Source organism: Dromaius novaehollandiae, chromosome 5, assembly GCF_036370855.1.
Source record: "Dromaius novaehollandiae isolate bDroNov1 chromosome 5, bDroNov1.hap1, whole genome shotgun sequence".
NCBI lineage: Eukaryota > Metazoa > Chordata > Aves > Casuariiformes > Dromaiidae > Dromaius > Dromaius novaehollandiae.
The window spans coordinates 71,056,717-71,073,566 of NC_088102.1; the positions used below are offsets into that span (position 1 = coordinate 71,056,717).

The following is a 16,850-nucleotide window of genomic DNA, read 5'->3' on the forward strand; positions in this document are numbered from 1 at the left end:
AATGCCTTGGTCTGCTTTGTGTGTTTGCCTGAACGCTCCCATCGGTAGCAGGGATTCCTTGGTAGTAACCTGGGTCCCGTTCTACTAAGGTTTCTGTGTGACTTAAACCCATTGAAAGGACCATAAAGACTTTGAAAGCATATTTGGTCTCACTCCCTAGCTGAAGCAGAGATACTTGGGCATCTTTCAGGTAAACCGATATCCTGGCGAGCCTGTATCAGAACACATTTACCATCACTTTTCCAGCCAGTTTTGGCAGCTGTGAAAACACTTGTTTCAGCTGTGAAATTAGCCTTAATTTTGTAGAGTCCCTAACCTGACTGGGATGGATACAGAACTCATTAAGGAATACTCCACAGCGCTGATCAACAACATCCACAGAAGAGAAAGGAGAGAATGACCCTGAGTAGATTCAGGTCAAAGAAGAAGACTGAGAAGTAAAGAAAATGGTCTGAGTTCTTGGCAGAAATCCTTTGCAAATGGCTTTCGTTTTACAGTGCTGGGCCTTGTCTTCATGTTTCCCTTCAAAATATAGGTGACTTGGGGTTGCCTAACAAATGGTAGGTCCATGAGGAAACTTAGTGCTTTTGTTTGCCTCCCAATATTCAGCAGCAAACTGGACATTTAGTACATTTGTTCACAAATCTGTCTTTGGAGTTCTTCCATGAACACACATGTATATTTTTCCTGTTATGAAATGCACCATCTAGATGCAACGGTATAACAAACCAATCCCACATTGTAGGGCCAGACATAATACAAAATGGCCAATAATGCACAGGAGATAGAAACAAAACAAAACACAGACCACATTCCCGTCACTGTCTAAATCTCAAACCACTTAGTGCTTTCGCTGTGAAGCGATTATTTTCTCTCATGCTCTTTTCAGAGCATTCTTCACCTCCTTGTTTCTCAGGCTGTAGATGAGGGGGTTCAGCATGGGGGTCACCACCACATAAAACACAGAAATGATTTTATCCCTGCCCAAAGAGTAACTGGAGCTGGGTCGCAGGTACATGAAAAGGAGAGTCCCACAGAAGATGGCGACAGCTGTCAGGTGGGAGGCACAGGTATTGATGGCTTTGTACCTGCCCTTTGTAGAATCCATCCTCAGGATAGTGGCTCGGATGCAGCAGTTTGAGATGAGGACGACTGATGTAGTGGAGACCTCACTGAACCCTCCAGAAACAAGCATCAGCACTTGACTGAGGTGAGGGCCAGAGCAGGCCAGTTTTAACAGTGGGCACCCATCACAGAAGAAATGGTCAATGAAGTTGGGACCACAGAAGGACATCCTCAATGCAGAGCCTGTGAGTATCAGTGGATTAAAAAAAGCAACCACATGACCTAGACAACAGAAAAACGCAGACCTTTTGGAACATGATGACTGTGTAGCGCGATACAGATGGCAACGTCCCGATCATATGCCATCACGGCCAGAAGATAACACTCTGTAGTTGCAAAAGCAGCGTAAAAATACAGCTGTATGAGGCAGCCAGCAAAAGAAGTCGTTTTCCTTTCTAATGAGTAATTCACCAGCACTTTGGGTGTGACAGCTGAGGAGTAACACACATCCAAGAAGGACAAATTACTGAGAAAAAAGTACATGGGGATTTGAAGGTGAGAATCAAGCCACACTACTATAAGGATACCAAGATTACCCACCACTGTGGTGACATAGATGACTAGGAAAACTGTCAAGAGGGTGCCTTGGAAGCCTGGGTGATCTGTTAATCCCTTGAAAATGAATTCTGTCACTGTGGTCCAGTTCTCCCAAGCCATCGTCAATGTGTGAGACATTTTGCTATCAGACAAGAATGCAGTTTTGGTGAAATCAGTTAATTTAAGGTGCTGGCTTGTTCGCCTGCTTGCTTGCTTATTATTAATGCTGTTTATCCTGTGTTCTGTAGGTAGTGAGGAAATTTCCCAGCCAAACGCTGTTTGCTTAAAAAATGCCAAGGTGTTCTGGCAGGCTGCTCAATTGTTCCACAAACACCAGGCCATGCAGCTACCTGGGACTTCCAGACCCATGTCTCTTAACTACATTGGCCATTCAAACACTTCAGCCAAGCTTTGCACATTTTTCTACAGTCATGTATTCATTACTGCTACAAACTTTCTTTGACATTGCCTCTAGCCAGGAGATGTTTCTTACCTGTCTGGATGACTCTCTCTCACAGAAACATCATTTACTTTACCAGAAAAAAGAAAAAAAGTACTTGTCCACTTTCTAGCTTGCCTTGCAAATCAGAGCTTTAGAGAAGGAAATTTATTCCAAGTCTCCTTTTCTTTTCTCTCTCTCCCACTCTTCTTCTTCTTCTTTTTTTTTTATTCTACACACTGTTGGATGTCCATGTACGGATGTTCCTCTCAGGGGCTCTTCTCTCCACTATTTATTGCTTTCTAGCTTAAATGGTTGGCATAAGCTGCCAATGGCCTTGTTGGTCACAATACCCCTGGCCAATCCCTTTTTTTGTTTTTCCTCCCCTCCAGATATAATTGGAAACTTCCCTTAGTGATTTCAAGGGAATTAGAGGTCTGGAGCTATGACTTTCTTAAGGCTTGAGATGGGCTGCCTTCTGGGAGTTGGAGTAAGCAAAAATCGAGAATTGTTGTAAAGTTGTCGAGAAACAGTGGCTCTTAAGAGACAGTGTCTCAGCATCTTATGATTATGGAAACACTCAAGCTGGAAAGATTTAGCAAAGGTCTTTGCAGCAGCCACCAGGAGCAATGGAGGACTGGCACCTAGTAGAGCACTGATAAAAGCTGGGGCTCCCAAGCTACATCTTGTCGTGTAAAATATGATAGAGATAGTTATTGATATCTACCAAATGTAGACAACTACCGTGTAGATGCATCTGCAAGGAGATTGTGAAGATCAACAACATTGTTAATTTGAAAAAGTAATACTTCTGCTCTCCTACTTCTACCACACAGCTGTATTAGCACTGAACGCTGTTCATTAACATTACATATTTTTGGACTTCACCTGGCATAGAAAAGGCATACTTAAAGCACGAGTGTTTACAAGGCAATTTTACCCTGGAAAGTGATCACCACATTGCAGCCTTGGAAAAAACATGTTAAATAGCCAGAAGGAAAACAAAGAACTCTTCTAATCATAGGGAATATTTTACCAAATTCCAAAACAAAAAAGGTTACCAGCCTAGTGAAGACAACAATTTTCTTAGTGAATTGGGAAATGGGAAAGCTACAAATGGTCAGAGAAGAGTGCTGCAACATAATGCTAGAATTAGGACACAGTTGCCCTCACTGAGAATACTGGCTGTTGTTATGATTTCCAACCTCCAGACCTACAGCAAAAACAGAAAATGTGTAGCAAGAGGATGTTACTAGAGGGCTGAAAAGTATCTTATTGTGAGATAATTTTTAAGGATTCTCATGATTATGTATTGCAATCTGTAAAACCTGCGATTCTCAGACGACAACCAAATGTTTAGTAAAATCTTGAATGCTCCAGAAGTGATCACATAGACATTTGGAGATTTGGCTTCTGGAAGCTATTTCTGGGCACATGAAGGAGAAGAAGGTGACTGGAAATATCCAGCATGCATTTGTCAAGGGTAAATCATGCCTGACCAACCCAATTGCGTCTAGGATAAAATGACTAGAACTGTGAATGAAGGGAGTGCAGGGGATGTTGTCTACTATGACTTTAGCAAGACTTTTGACCATGGTCTCCTATGGCATCTATGTATCCAAGCTGAGGCATTATAGTCCAGAGGAGTGAAAAACTGGCTGCATTGTTAGGCTTAGAGGGTCACGACTAATGTGTCATACTCTACCTGGAAGCTGGTTACAAGTGGAGTGCCACAGGCGTCTCTCCTGCAACCTATCCTGTTTGATCTCTTGACCAGTAGCACTGGGGAAGAAGAGAGAATGACCCCCCCCCCCCCAATACAGCTTGTGGATAGCACCAGACTTGGGTTGGCAGGGGGACCAGTCAAAACACTCAAGGGCAGGGCTCCCATTCAGGGGGATCTGGACAGGCTGGAGGGACTGGCCAACAGTAACCTTGTGAAATTTAACAGACACAGATGCAAGGTCCTGCCCCTGATAAGGAAGAGCCCCTGACAGTGATACAGATTGGGTACTGGCTTCCTGGAGAGCAACTCAACCAAAATGGCCCCAGAGGCCCTCATGGACAGCAAGCAGGACATGACTTGAGTGTGTGAGGTAGTGGATCAAAGGAGAGTGGTTATCCCCCTCTATTCAGCACTCGTTCGACCACACCTAGCTACTGCATCCAGTTTGGGGGCCCCCAATACAGGAAAGTGATCACAAAACTGAAGCGAGTTCAGTGGAGGGCCACCAAGACAGCTGGGGCTGCAGCACATTCCCTATGAGAAGAGGCTGAGGGAGCTGGGCCTGTTCAACCTTTAAAAGAGATGGCTTCAGGGAGACCTCATAGCAGCCTCCTAACACCTACAAGGAGAGAGCACCAAGAAGACAGAACCAGACTCTTTACTATGGTGCATGGCAGGAGGAGGAGTGACAGTGGGCATAAATAAAACAGGGGAGGGTCTGGCTGAACATAAGGAAAACAAAGTTCACTGTGCAGATAAGTAACAGGGGCCCGGTGAGTTCATGCAGCCACCATTCTTCAAGATTTTCAAAGCAAAGCCCTGAACAACGTGATCTGAACTCAGTGTTGACTTTGCTGCATGAGCAGGAGGTTCGTCTAGATACTTCCTGAGCTCCCTTCCCACCAGAATGCTCCTGTGACCCTGTGAGAACCTTAACTCCCTGAAAATGCCTGTTTCACACTGCTGAATATAGTGGAAGACCAGAGTCCCTGGCTCAGACATGGGCATCCATGCTTTAGGTACCTAAAGGTAGATAAACCCATCCTTGCTGGAAAGCTGGGCTGCCCAGGGTCAGCGGAAAGAAATCAGCAGCTCCAGAGAGGGAATCATTTGTTGTGTTTTAGGAACTTTGGGGGAATGTAGTAACTCCTTTAAAAGATCTGAAATGTCTCTGTAGGAAAGGTCAGTCTGAAATCTTTGCCTAGTGCACAGGTGTTTCTGAAGAAGCACAATATGAGCAGGCCAGGGGGTCATCACTGCCATTTGTTTTGTTCGTGCCTGTGCTTAGTGGCTGCTTACACACATAAGGTCTTTCAGATATCTGAAGCTGCACAGTGGCTTTCAGAGTCATGTTTCACTCTCTTCTCTTGCTACAGTAAACAGCCCGGTGCGGAGCCCTGGAGGCTTGTTCCCAGGACAGCACGCTGGGCCATATTTACCTCTCGATCACCCAGAGGCTCAGCAGCTGGGGTCCGGAAGGGAGTGCATCTTTCTTCATATCAGGCAAGTTACATCTCCACAGCTTCTCTGCACATGAATTATGCCTACCTGCAGATGTTCTCTGCTTCCTTTGGGATAAAATCTTGTCTCCCACCATTCGATAGTGGTGAATGCACAGGGGGGACTTGTATGCCATGACAAAGCAGAGCCTCAGCTTCCTTTGGGCAAGGGGCTTTCTTGTTCGTCTCCTCTTTTACACCTATTTTCAGACTCCTTCAGAAATGAGCTCTACCAAAGTAGGTTTTCTTCACCATAAGACAAAGCAATAGCTCGTACAGATTGCTTTTCTTTTATTGAGACAACTAATGCAAGGACTGATTTAGGCGAGTACTAAACCAGGGTAAGTCTTACTTTGTTATAGAGAAATGTAACATTTAAAATGATCATCGCAATAAGAATAGAGTCATTAACAAAGCAGCCTTTGGAATGAGTATGTTTTAAAATTAACGCAGTTTTCAAGCAAGCATCTTAACATAATGCCTGTATTTTCCAGAGTGCTTCGGTATGCTGGAGCTCATGAAGATACAAACCATGAATTTATCCATGTGACATTTATCCATTGTAAATGGTATTCAACTACTTGCTAAATGTGATTTTCAGACAGGAATAATAATTGGAAGCCAAGTGAAAATGTTTGAAAGTTCTCAAAATTGTAAAGCTGAACTGTATTTTCTATTTTGAGGTTTGCTGACTTATAGATTTCACTGGATTGCCTTGTAAATAATATCGTATTTTCTGTAGATCTTGTTAGTTTCATTCCGTAAGAGTTCTTTTTCAGTTCTTCCGTGAATACAACCAGTGGAAATTCAAAATTTCTTTCAAACTGAAAGTGACAAAAATCTGATATTGTTCCTTAAATTCAAAAACACAAATGCTAGAAATAATGCCTATTTTTAACTCTCCAGACATAGAAACAAATGTGACATTTGTATTGCTTCAACACATTCTGCACTCTTTTTTAAGCATCTCAGCTGAAAGACAAAAAACATATACATATTGGATTGAGAAAATATCGTAGCAGAATATATCAAAATGCAGCAATTAAATTGATGATTGATTGGAGCAAAACCTTGCCCCAAACTGAAACTACTTTTTATCTTTTTGACGTTTTTCTTCCTTTTGCCTCAACAGGTAACATTTGGCCATGGGACAAAATCACACATACAACAAATTCATCCTCTTGGGAATTACAGATAGGCCATTTGCACAGATCCCTCTCTTTGGGTTGTTTTTCCTGATTTATACTGTCACTTTGGCGGGGAACATTGGGATTATGGTCCTGGTGTGGACTGATCCCAGACTCCATACCCCTATGTACTTCTTCCTCACCCATTTGTCATTTACTGATGCCTGCTATTCCACAGTGGTCACCCCCAAGATGCTAGTAGATCTGCTACTAGAGAATAAAACCATTTCTTTCGCTGGATGTGTGACACAGTTCTATGGCTTTGCTTTCTTTGCCACTGCTGAATGTTACCTCCTTGCTGTGATGGCCTATGACCGATATGTTGCTATCTGCAACCCATTGCTTTATGTGATGATCATCTCCCAGCAAGTCCGCACGCAGCTGGTAGCAGCTTCTTACCTCATTGGGTTTCTCAGTGCTGTGATATACACAGGCTGCACATTTGGGGGCTCTTTCTGTGGACCTAACCTGATCGACCACTTCTTCTGTGACTCCAGCCCCGTGCTAAAGCTTGCTTGCTCTGACACCCACCGCAATGAAATGGTGATCCTTGTACTTTTTGTTACAAATGTGGTAGGCACAAATGTGATTGTTTTGCTCTCCTACAGCTGTATCCTCTCCACTGTCCTGAGGATGCGCTCTGCACAGAACAGGTCCAGAGCCTTCAGCACATGTGCCTCCCATTTGATGGCTGTTTCCTTATACTATGGGACAGGCTTCTTTATGTACCTACAACCCAGCTCCAGCCACACCAGTCTAGACAAGGTGGTATCTGTGTTTTACACACTGGTGACCCCCATGCTCAACCCCCCATTATACAGCCTGAGGAACAGAGAGGTGAAGGATGCTCTTGCGAAGTGCAGGAGAAAGATTTTAAACTGCAGTCAACATAAAAGTATTATATCAGCTAATAAGTGAGCAACTTATCCTTTGTGAAGGTATAAACGAATTTGATTTTTCCTTAATCTTTACTGCTTTATGTAGGTTCTTCCATAGCTTCAACACAGACGTGAATTGCGGTATTGAACCCTGAGACATGGGCCCCACAATAACATCTTCCACAGAGGAAAACCAGGAGGAATGGGACCCTCGAACTTCATTCAATTTTGAAGTCACTAGGCTGTAGGAAAAAAATGATTTTGAATTATTAGAGGCCTCTCTTTCTCACAGGAAATACAAATCACAGTTCTACTGATTTATACATTTTTCACTGAGAAATGTTTTTTTCTTTTCTTGCTGTGAAATTATTCATGGACTACAAGTAAGTAAACTGTCAGCATTTCTTAGATAGACAACTCACCTCTGAAATGGGCAAGGCATACTAAATCCCTTCCTCTGCTGAGGATACTTGAATCGACCAAGACACTTGAATTTTATCACATTTTCTGGGCTGTAGGTAGGCAGGGACTGTCCCCTCCATAGACAAAACATCAGTAAAGTAGGGATTGGTATAGATGTCTTTTCTTTTTACAAACACATTAACCATCGAACTAAAAAATTCAGATTGTCTCTGTGTACCCCAGTGAGCATTAGAAGATGTCTCATGCAAAACTTCACATGTGACATGAAGGAATCGAATAAGGCTCAGAGTGGAATGCTGAAGACCATTAGAGTTTAGGTATTTTATTTTCCTAAGAGCTGCAAAATAACTAGTCATATGCATTTTTATCATAGTTACAACAGGGATATGGATGCAGGATCCTATTGCTCGAGGAAGTTCTGTAATCACAGTAAATTGGTAGGACTCCTCTACTTTGTAGCTATTCTTTTACTTGATAGCAAATATGTCAGTTTTTGCTTTAAGGAAACAAGTGCAATTCATCTTACAGCAAGGACAGTCTTGAAGCATTAACAATATTAGCTAGGAGAATATAAGATGATGTACCTTCTCAGACCGCTGTTAGACCATTTTGATCTCATCTCTAATCCCCAATAAAATCCCCCCACTGTCACATGTGAGTGAATTTGAGAGTTGAGTTTGGGGCGGGGGAGGAGGGAGAATCTGGAAAAGTAAGTATTCACATTGGAAGAAAGTTGATGCCAAGATATGACAACAAATGCTTATGAGAGTATGGTCACGGCCTCCTGCTGTGGAAACTCCATCAGTCCTCATATAACCTCTTTCACCCTGGGATCCCTTTGCTTTGCACTGCCTATCACATTGCTCTGAAGGGAAATTGATAACTCGTGAAGACTACTCATCTCAGTGAGGAACATCTGTTTCTAGCATTGGCATGGAAATCTTTCTTGACGTCAAAACCTGCACGTTTGATGGGAGTGCTGAAAATGGGTGCTATTCAGAGTTGGTCTAGCCAAAGAAAAAGCATTATAGGATGGAAGGAGGGCCTCTACAATATCTGTAAATATTCCTGCAGAAAGGCAGTAAGGCCTTAATGCCTGCCTCTTCCATCTCCTACCTACTTTCACGTGCTTTCCACAAATTTGACATTTTTTCAATCATTAAAGGATGCAACCATGTCAAGTGAGAAAACTCATAGGCAATTTGTAGCTCAAGAGTATTCTGAGTGCTCTGACACTGATCTTGCTGGGGAGACAATCAGATGGAGAGCAGCTTGGCAGAAAAGGACCTGGGGGTCCTGGTGGGCACCAGTCCAACATGAACCAGCAATGTGCTCTTGCAGCAAAGGCGGCCACCAGCCTCCTGGGCTGCATTAGGAAAAGCCTTGTCAGCACATCAATAGAGGTGATCCTTCCCCTCTACTCAGCACTGGGGAGGCCGCATCTGGAGTGCTGGGGCTGCTTCTGGGCTCTCCAGTACGAGAGGAACATGGACATACTGGAGCAAGCCCAGTGAATGGCCACAAGGGTGATTAAGGGACTGGAGCATCTGATATGAGGAGAGACCAAGAGAGCTGGTATATTTCACTTTAAAAGGAAGCATCTATCCTGTTTTCATAGTGGAAAGACAATCTGGAGCACATCTCCATGTGTGTCAACATGTGTGCCTCCCATGTAACAGCTGTTTCCTTACTCTGTGGGACAATCTTCTTTATATAGCTAAAACCCAGCTCCAGCCACTACGGTCTAGACAAGGTGGCCTCTGTGTTTTACACGCTGGTGACCCCCCTGCTGAGTCCCCTCATCTGCAGCCTGAGGAACAAAGAGCTGAGAGAGGCTTTTATGAGAGAGGCAAAGGAATTGCTCTGTTTTCATCCTCATCCAAGTGGAAGGCCTGAAGCTGTAATGAGCATGTAGTTGCTCTTTGGTCTCAAGGAAACAGAATTTGTAATAAAGTTTAAATTTGAATTTACCATCCTAAATCCTAGTAGCTTCTTTCCTAGTCTCAAGCTGATGCAATGGTAGTGGGAAAATAAGCCCATGGGATACACAGTGTACTTTGTCATATTCTTTTCTTTCTATTAGTAAGATAGAATTGTGGTGGGGGTGGGGGGGAGTCAGTGTCATTTTTTTAATTTGAAATACTATGTTTTAATTCTAAATCAGCTCTAGGTGACCCTGCTGGAGCAGGGGGGCTGCACTAGATGTCCTGCAGAGGTGCTTTCCAACCTCCACCCTTCTGTGGTTCTGTGTTCCCCACATACCAGGCTCCTAGCAGGCCCTGACAGGTTGTGTCTCCCCACCCATACCCACATACCAGGGTTCTGGGAGGCCCTGGGAGGCTCTCTTCAACCATATCCTGCTACTGGGGTCCTAGTGTGCTGTCCCCCCACCCATACCCAGATACCAGGCTTCTGGGGTGCCCTCTGGGACTGTATCCCGCCCTGTACCCTGGTGCCGGAGTGTCCCAGGGCCTGTGTCCCTCCATAGCCACATGCCCAGGACCCCAAGCACTGCAGGGCTGTAGCAGGAAAAGGGTGACCCCCATGGCCAGGGCAAAGGGAATGCAGGGGCGGCAGCTGAGGTATGAGTTGGGCAAGAGCAGACACATGATGGCCACCGAGGCCATGCCCAGCGTCCGTGGGAGCCGCGAGCAAGAGTCAGCTGAGGCGAGGGAGGCCCAGTCCCACCCGGAGCATTGCCCCCCAATACCGCCCTGCCACAAGGGCCCCAGGGCCCCACTCCCCCTCCTGCCACCCCGGTGTGGCTGGGTGGCTGGAGCCCCGCACATGGCACAGACCCAGCCTGGCTTGACCCTACACTGGCAGCCCCCGCACTGCCCTGCAGGCTCCCCGTGGCTGGCAGGGGTTGCCCTGCCCCAGGCGGGCAGGACACATGCGGCCCACGCTCTGGAGGCCCTGTGCCCCCCATGCCACCTCTCCAGGACGCTGCTATGGGCTGTGCTGCCCAGTGCCCGCAGTGCGTCTGGTGCCCCCATGCAGGGGCCATCCAGGCCCCCAGGGCTGTACAAAACGAGGAACAAACACGCTCCTAGGGCTAAATGCGCTGCCTGAGGAGAGCCCGCCGGGTGTGCCCAGCCCCAGTGTGACCTCGCAGCCACCACTGTGACCCATGGCGGGGCCTGCTGTGAGGTCAGGGCCAGCCGCCCCTCGGCAGCTGGAAGCAGCCTGTGGCGGCCTTGCAGCTCTCTGCTCTTGAGGGTCGGGTCGGTGCCTTGCCGGGTGCCAGCCGACCTCCTGGGCCTGAAGGGGACGAGCTGAGCTGAGAGCTTGGCCTCCCACAGCAATGGCAAGGGGGAGAGCTCCTCGTGGAAGGGTGCGGAAGGCACCGACAGCCTCCTCTGGCAGCAGAACTGCCAGCGACACAGCGGAGGATGCTGCAGGGCCCGGACGGTGCCTGGAGAATCGGTACGAGGCCGCTTTCTTCTCCCTGGGTGTCTGGCTGGGTTGGCAGCGCAGATGCAGCCTAATGCGGGGTGCATTTTGGAGGGGCCAGGCAGCAGCACGACACCTCGCAGATGTGTCTGGACAGCAGGCTCTGGCAGAGGAGCCATACGAGGCTCCTGCTCTTCCCGTTGTGTGGAAAACACCCCCTCAGAAGGGATCCTGGGAATCTCCAGGGAAAGCATGCCTCCTTCCTTAGCCAAAGAGAAAGCAAGCACACCACAGAGACTGCCAGAAAGCTGTTTTCCCTTGCGGGATCTGTTTATTTCCCTGGATTATGGAAACTCCTTTTCCAGAGGTGCTCTTGGAGCACTTTCTTCCCAGAAGAGCTGCCATGTGGAATAGGGCTGACAGAGACCATGTGCCTTTTGGGGGTTGGTCTTTCAGCTTTCTGCCAGCAGCAGTAGACTGCCAAACTTGCTTCTCTGCAGCCTGTAGAGGAAAATGCACCTGGGAAGAGGTTTGCCCCAGACTTGGAGCATTCATAACAACAAGGCTCCTCCCTCTTTTTCAGGCAAGAGATCACCCTGCGCAAGAGAAGGCTCTTGAAAATCCTCCTCTTGTTGATCCCAGTCACTCTTGGTGAGTTCTTATGAGCAGACAGCTGTCAGCGGTAGCACCAACAGGCTGGATGTCAACTCTCAGGGTGAGGGAGAGGCACTGGGGTGCCTTCCAATTTCCTGTTTCAGGGATTCAGGGTGCTCCTGAGGTGCTCTCTACAAGTGGAGCCCACCCTGCCTAAGAACTGATATCGATGCACACAGCGTTAGGAAGTAGCACCCTCTTGGACAGAAGTCCTGCCTATTTTGCAGCTTGCCCTTTTGGGCGGTCTCTGTAGAAACTCCCATGGCCCAAGTGCTTCTTGAGGATGTCCAAATCAAAGGAAGATTGGTGGTCTCCCTGCCAGGCAGACAGACAGAGAGAGAGAGGGAGAGAGAGAGAGGGAGAAAAAGCTTTGCAACTGTGAAGGGGAGGCTAGAGAGAGTCCTTCTCTCTTGTGGAAATGAGTTCCAGGTGGTGAGCCCATCCCTTGGATGGGCGCAGCTCTGCATTGCTCCTCACTGTGCTGCTCCAGTATCCCAACACTGCTCAGAGGTGTGTTGTGCTGTGGAAAGCAGAGGGAAGGACAGGCAGCCAGGGTCAGACCTAGGCATCACTTTGGAAGCAGAGCCCAGCTGAGCTGGGGCTTCTCAGAAGGGCAGTGCAGGTGGCATGATGGAGAAGTAGCTCTTAGAAGGCCCATGGAGCCTGGTTTTGGTGCTCACTGGAGCAGTAAGGGGAAATGGGGAGGAGCTCTGGGGCACCAAGCAGGCCTGGAGATGACGACTGTGTAGACCCCTGAGGCCTGGGGTAATAAGGGCTCCCAGCTGGAGTCACGTCCTCTCTCTGCATCAGGTCCTGTTGCCACCCCAGTCTGAGAGGAGACAACGTGACCACAGGGATTTTTAGAAGTCCTAGTAAAATAACTGTATTTATTTTGGTGATGTGAATTACAGCTGGTGTTTACTGTGTGGTGTTGCTGCCAGCACGGACAAGGCAAGTGACACAGGTGAGTGACTGTTGTTGTGGGACAGGAAAGTCCTGCAAAGGAGCACTGCTGGTGGTGCTTGGATGGCTCCCTGACTCGGCCGGTTCCATGCAGACTGAGCCACAGAAGCAGCAACTTAGGCCGTGTCTTCCCAGAAAAGCCCCTTCTGGGAAGCCCCGGCGGTTCTGGGAGTGCATATTCATCCTAACGGAAAGCCTTTGTCTTTCAGGAGCTGCTAGGGCTGTCTGCAGCAGAACTGGAGTCTCTGCGGTAAGAGACAGTTCCACTGGTTCTGTGGAGCAGCGTCAGCTGACCGCCTGCTCTTTGCACTCACTTGCATAAGGGCCAGGGCTCATATCTTTCCCTTGTGTCTTTCCTTTTGCTAAACCTGGCGGTGCCGGGAAGCACTTGCAAAGCAGGGAAAGAAAAGGGGGCCCAAGCCCACGTGTCTCTTCTCCTCCCCGAGCTTGAAGGCTCCCAGCAGGGGCTGGGCAGCTCTCTGACAGGATCTCCTTTCCTGTTGTCTTCAGGAACTCACTTGCTCTGCTGAGGGAGCAAGCCCAAGAGATGCAGCTTCTGACGGAGCAGGTGGCTCACCTCAGTGTGGAGATGTACAATGCGAAGAAGGTGATCCTGCATCTGATGGGAGAAGGCTTGGACGAGCAGGACCCCGGGAAGGCACTTTCCGGGGTGGTTGGTGGGACTTTCTTGGTCACCCCAGGCACCCATCCCTTGCCAGGAACTTGCTGGTTGAGCTTCTCCTCTATAAAGCCCCTTCTCCAGGCCACCTTTAGCCAGGCCACTTCAGGCAGTGGAGGACTCCTGACAGCCTTCTCTTGGCTCTGTGCCTACTCTTCGCCTCTGGTAGCTCTGGCCTGATCCCCGAAGCAGTGATGAGACATAGGAACACTCGCGGGAGCAGCCAGCACTGGCAGAGTCTGAGTCTGACCTGGAGAGCTGGCGGGTGGAGACAAGGGTGTGGGGAGTCTGACCCATGTCTGCACTATGGCTGTGGGCAAGGAAGCTATTCACGAGTCCTTGCTTCTCACACCAGAAAGCGTTGAGTCTTGCCACTCCTTGGACTAGGCTTCTCTTGCATTTTCTAACAGACTCGCTCTGCTAGGCTGCAGTAGTCACACTGAACTGCCTGCTGATGTGGTCTTTTCTCATGTTCATTCGTGTCTTTCCTAGGAAGTTCAGCAAACGATGCAGGCAATGTCTCAGACAAGTTGGGAGGACCACATGCAGGTGTCTGACTGGGCTCTGAAAAGCTCAGGTATGCACACAGGAAGTCAAGTCTCCTTGCCTTGTGCTTGCGTATAGACCTCCTAAAAGGAAGCTGCTCACCAAAGCAGAGGGAGATGAAATGACCTCTTGGGGTCCAAAAGCAAGCTTGTGGCAGAGTGGCTCTCTTGCATTCACTCCCAGGCCTGGGATCAGGCCCCTCACTGGTGCCTCTGGCACTGCCCCTACAAATGTTTTTGTGCTCACAGAAGAGCTCTCTTCCTCTCCAGTGAGCTTACATTAAGGTTATCTGGAGTTGCTGACCTTGAGTTTAGAGGCCCTTGTGCCTGTGGTGCCAGCAACAGGAGTGGTGAGGGCCTTTAACATCAGCCACTGGACTAGCAGCACTCAGCTGCTCTCTCCTCATTTCAGGTGGCACCATTGACAGGCAGAGGACATCCAAGAGCTATGAGTGGGAAGGTAATTGGCTCTGCAGGGTGCTTTGGTTCCTTCCTGCTGCAAACCCTCCAGATACAATTTTGCAGGTATCGTAGCAGGAATCATCAGTTTCAGTGCTGGTTTCATTCCTTCCTGCCAAGTTGGGGACAAATGCCAGGGCATCTCCCCTCTGTGCTTTGGTCTTGCTCAAGCCCACAGCATTGATCTGGTTCCTGAAACCTAGGGTCTAATACCGGGCTTGCCTTGCTACAGACCAGTGGTTCCCCTCAGGAGGGACACTGTTCTGAACTGAACTGAACTGTGGCATCCTGCCAGAAGCCTGGTCACAGCTGGCTGAAGGAGTTTCTCCTTAGCCGCCCCCATTTGCCTACCCCATCCCTGATAGTCCCTTCCATTCTTCAGTGGGGTGGGAGGCTTGGGGGAGAGAGCGAGGGGAGCTGCCGAGCTGCTGGGCAGAGCGGTATCTGTAGGACCCTGACTCAGATGTGGGGTGGCAGATTCCATGCTTTCCTAATCAAAAGTTTCCTCTTTTCGGGAATACTGGGAGTGCCCTTTACTGGACAGGGAAGAAGGCCTTGTGCTTCTGCCCATCTCCTCACGCGCTATTCATTGATCAGCTGGAATACAGCCCATAGACAAACAGGCACCTGTGCTGCTGCCTACGTGTTTAGTGGTGCTGGCTCTGCCACTCCCTCACTACTCTTTGCTGTTGCCTTTTGCTTGCAGCCAGACGTTTCCCCAGGGCACTGCTGGCCTTTCCAAGGGTCTCAGGGCCAGGTGGTCATTAGGTTGCCTGCACGAATCCAACCGACTGCTGTCACCGTGCAGCACATCTTCAAGGCAGTCTCTCCATCTGGGACCATCAGCAGCGCCCCCAGAGACTTCACTGTGTCTGTAAGTCTTTGCCAGGCACTTCTGGCTTGGCTCTGGCCATGGGGAAAAGCCCTAACAGGGACCTGCTTGCCTTTGTGCATCCTTAGAGAGTCGTGCCCCGGCCTCTCCCAAGCACTGCAGTGGCCTAAGGGGCTGTTTCCGGGGATGGGATGGCTTTATCCCTCTTAAGCCTTGTTTTGGCCAAGCATCTCAAGGCTCTTGATCAAAACTCAAGGAGCAGACTCCGCTTCACCAGAGCCTGCACCCAGCTACTGCTAGCGCCCCAGCAGAGGCTGGGCAGATAACACGTCTGCATGCAGTGTGCACGGTTCCTCTTTGTCAAGTCGCGTCTGACCTGCTCCCCTTCTGCTCGGTCTCTAAGGGAGTGGGTGCGGAAGGAGAAGAGGAAACTCTCCTGGGGACCTTCATGTACGATGTGGAAGAACAAGCCATTCAGACCTTCCCTCTGAAGGTACAGGAAGTGCATGTAGGCCAGATGCCTGGGAGGAAAAGAGGTTTGCCTTCAAAGCCGTGGCAGGAGGACTGTGGATTGTTTCTCCCTGGGCCAAGGGGCCAGTGGGCAGCACCATCAGTCCTGGCAGCAGGGTGGATGGCATCCCCTCTTCCCAGGACACCCTTCTCTGCCCGCACTCCCACTCCTGCTGGCAAGGCAGCTGGAGGAGACAGCGGGCCTTCGCGGGGGTTGCACACTGGGCTGCCCTGCATGCAGGAGCGCCTGCCTGGCCTCTCTGTTAGCACAGAGAAAGCAGCAGAAGGAAGGGGCTGTGGGAAGGGGGACGCGGGCCCAGCTGAAGCAGGCGGTGGCAGGGAGGATGCCAGGTGTCTTCCCCCACAGCAGGAGTTTCCCCATGTCCCTGGCCTTCCCAGCAGCCCTGCTACCAGCGAGCCTTCGATGTCCACAGCTGCTCTCACCCCCTTTGGGGAGCTTGCTCCATCTCAGAAGGACTAGGGCTGGCAGAGGCAGATACCTACTGACTGTACTGTTGCTCTTTACGCTCCGGTCAAGCTGCTGCTTATTCCTTATTTACAGAAGGAGCTTCCCAGGGCCTTTCAGTATATAAAACTTCTCATACAGAGCAACTGGGGAAACCCAGAGTACACCTGCATTTATCGAGTGCAGGTTCACGGGAAGATGGCAAACCACAACTAATGCCATTAGCCAGAAGACGGGGCGAGACCTTCTCGGACTGAGAATGAAGAAAAGAAGGCAAGAAGAGAAGAGAAGTGGTGTTTCCCTTTGGTGTGGGTCAATGTCATCTCCCAGAGAGTCTCAAAAACAGCTCCTTTCTTGCTTTCACACAGTGAGGTATTTGTTCCTCAGCCTTTCCGCTTTCTTTCCACTGCACAGATGTTTTCCTAATAAAAGAAAAGGAGACAAGGCTTGCATAGCTGTTCTTTTCCTCTAATCCTTGAGCACTAGAGGCTTCATCCACCTCAGCCCAGGAAGGAGTCAGAGCCTGGCAGAGTTT

The 16,850-nt window shown here is 48.8% G+C and overlaps 2 protein-coding genes across 2 annotated transcripts; one reads left to right on the plus strand and one right to left on the minus strand.

Moving 5' to 3' along the window:
* Nucleotides 1-874: 874 nt before the first annotated feature.
* LOC112984347 (olfactory receptor 5AP2-like) lies at nucleotides 875-1,782 on the minus strand. The gene is made up of 2 exons (XM_064513455.1): nucleotides 1,389-1,782; nucleotides 875-1,347 (listed from the first exon to the last, which is right to left on the minus strand). Exons 1-2 carry the CDS (start codon nucleotides 1,780-1,782, stop codon nucleotides 875-877), a joined length of 867 nt encoding a protein of 288 aa, XP_064369525.1.
* A 4,689-nt stretch (nucleotides 1,783-6,471) lies between these two features.
* Nucleotides 6,472-16,531, plus strand: LOC135328576 (olfactory receptor 5AP2-like). Its single transcript, XM_064513456.1, has 7 exons — nucleotides 6,472-7,427; nucleotides 13,335-13,497; nucleotides 13,996-14,080; nucleotides 14,461-14,573; nucleotides 15,214-15,381; nucleotides 15,743-15,832; nucleotides 16,412-16,531. The coding sequence occupies exons 1-7, from the start codon at nucleotides 6,472-6,474 to the stop codon at nucleotides 16,529-16,531; spliced, it is 1,695 nt and encodes a 564-aa protein (XP_064369526.1).
* Nucleotides 16,532-16,850: the final 319 nt, after the last annotated feature.

Coding starts and splice junctions, on each gene's coding strand:
- LOC112984347 (XM_064513455.1), bottom strand. CDS start 1,782: ATGGCTTGGGAGAACTGGACCACAGTGACAGAATTCATTTTCAAGGGA. Junction 1,348..1,388: donor CATCTGTATCGCGCTACACA/GTCATCATGTTC, acceptor TCTGTTGTCTAG/GTCATGTGGTTGCTTTTTTT.
- LOC135328576 (XM_064513456.1), top strand. CDS start 6,472: ATGGGACAAAATCACACATACAACAAATTCATCCTCTTGGGAATTACA. Junction 13,498..13,995: donor GGAAGGCACTTTCCGGGGTG/GTTGGTGGGACT, acceptor TGTCTTTCCTAG/GAAGTTCAGCAAACGATGCA. Junction 14,081..14,460: donor CTGGGCTCTGAAAAGCTCAG/GTATGCACACAG, acceptor TCCTCATTTCAG/GTGGCACCATTGACAGGCAG.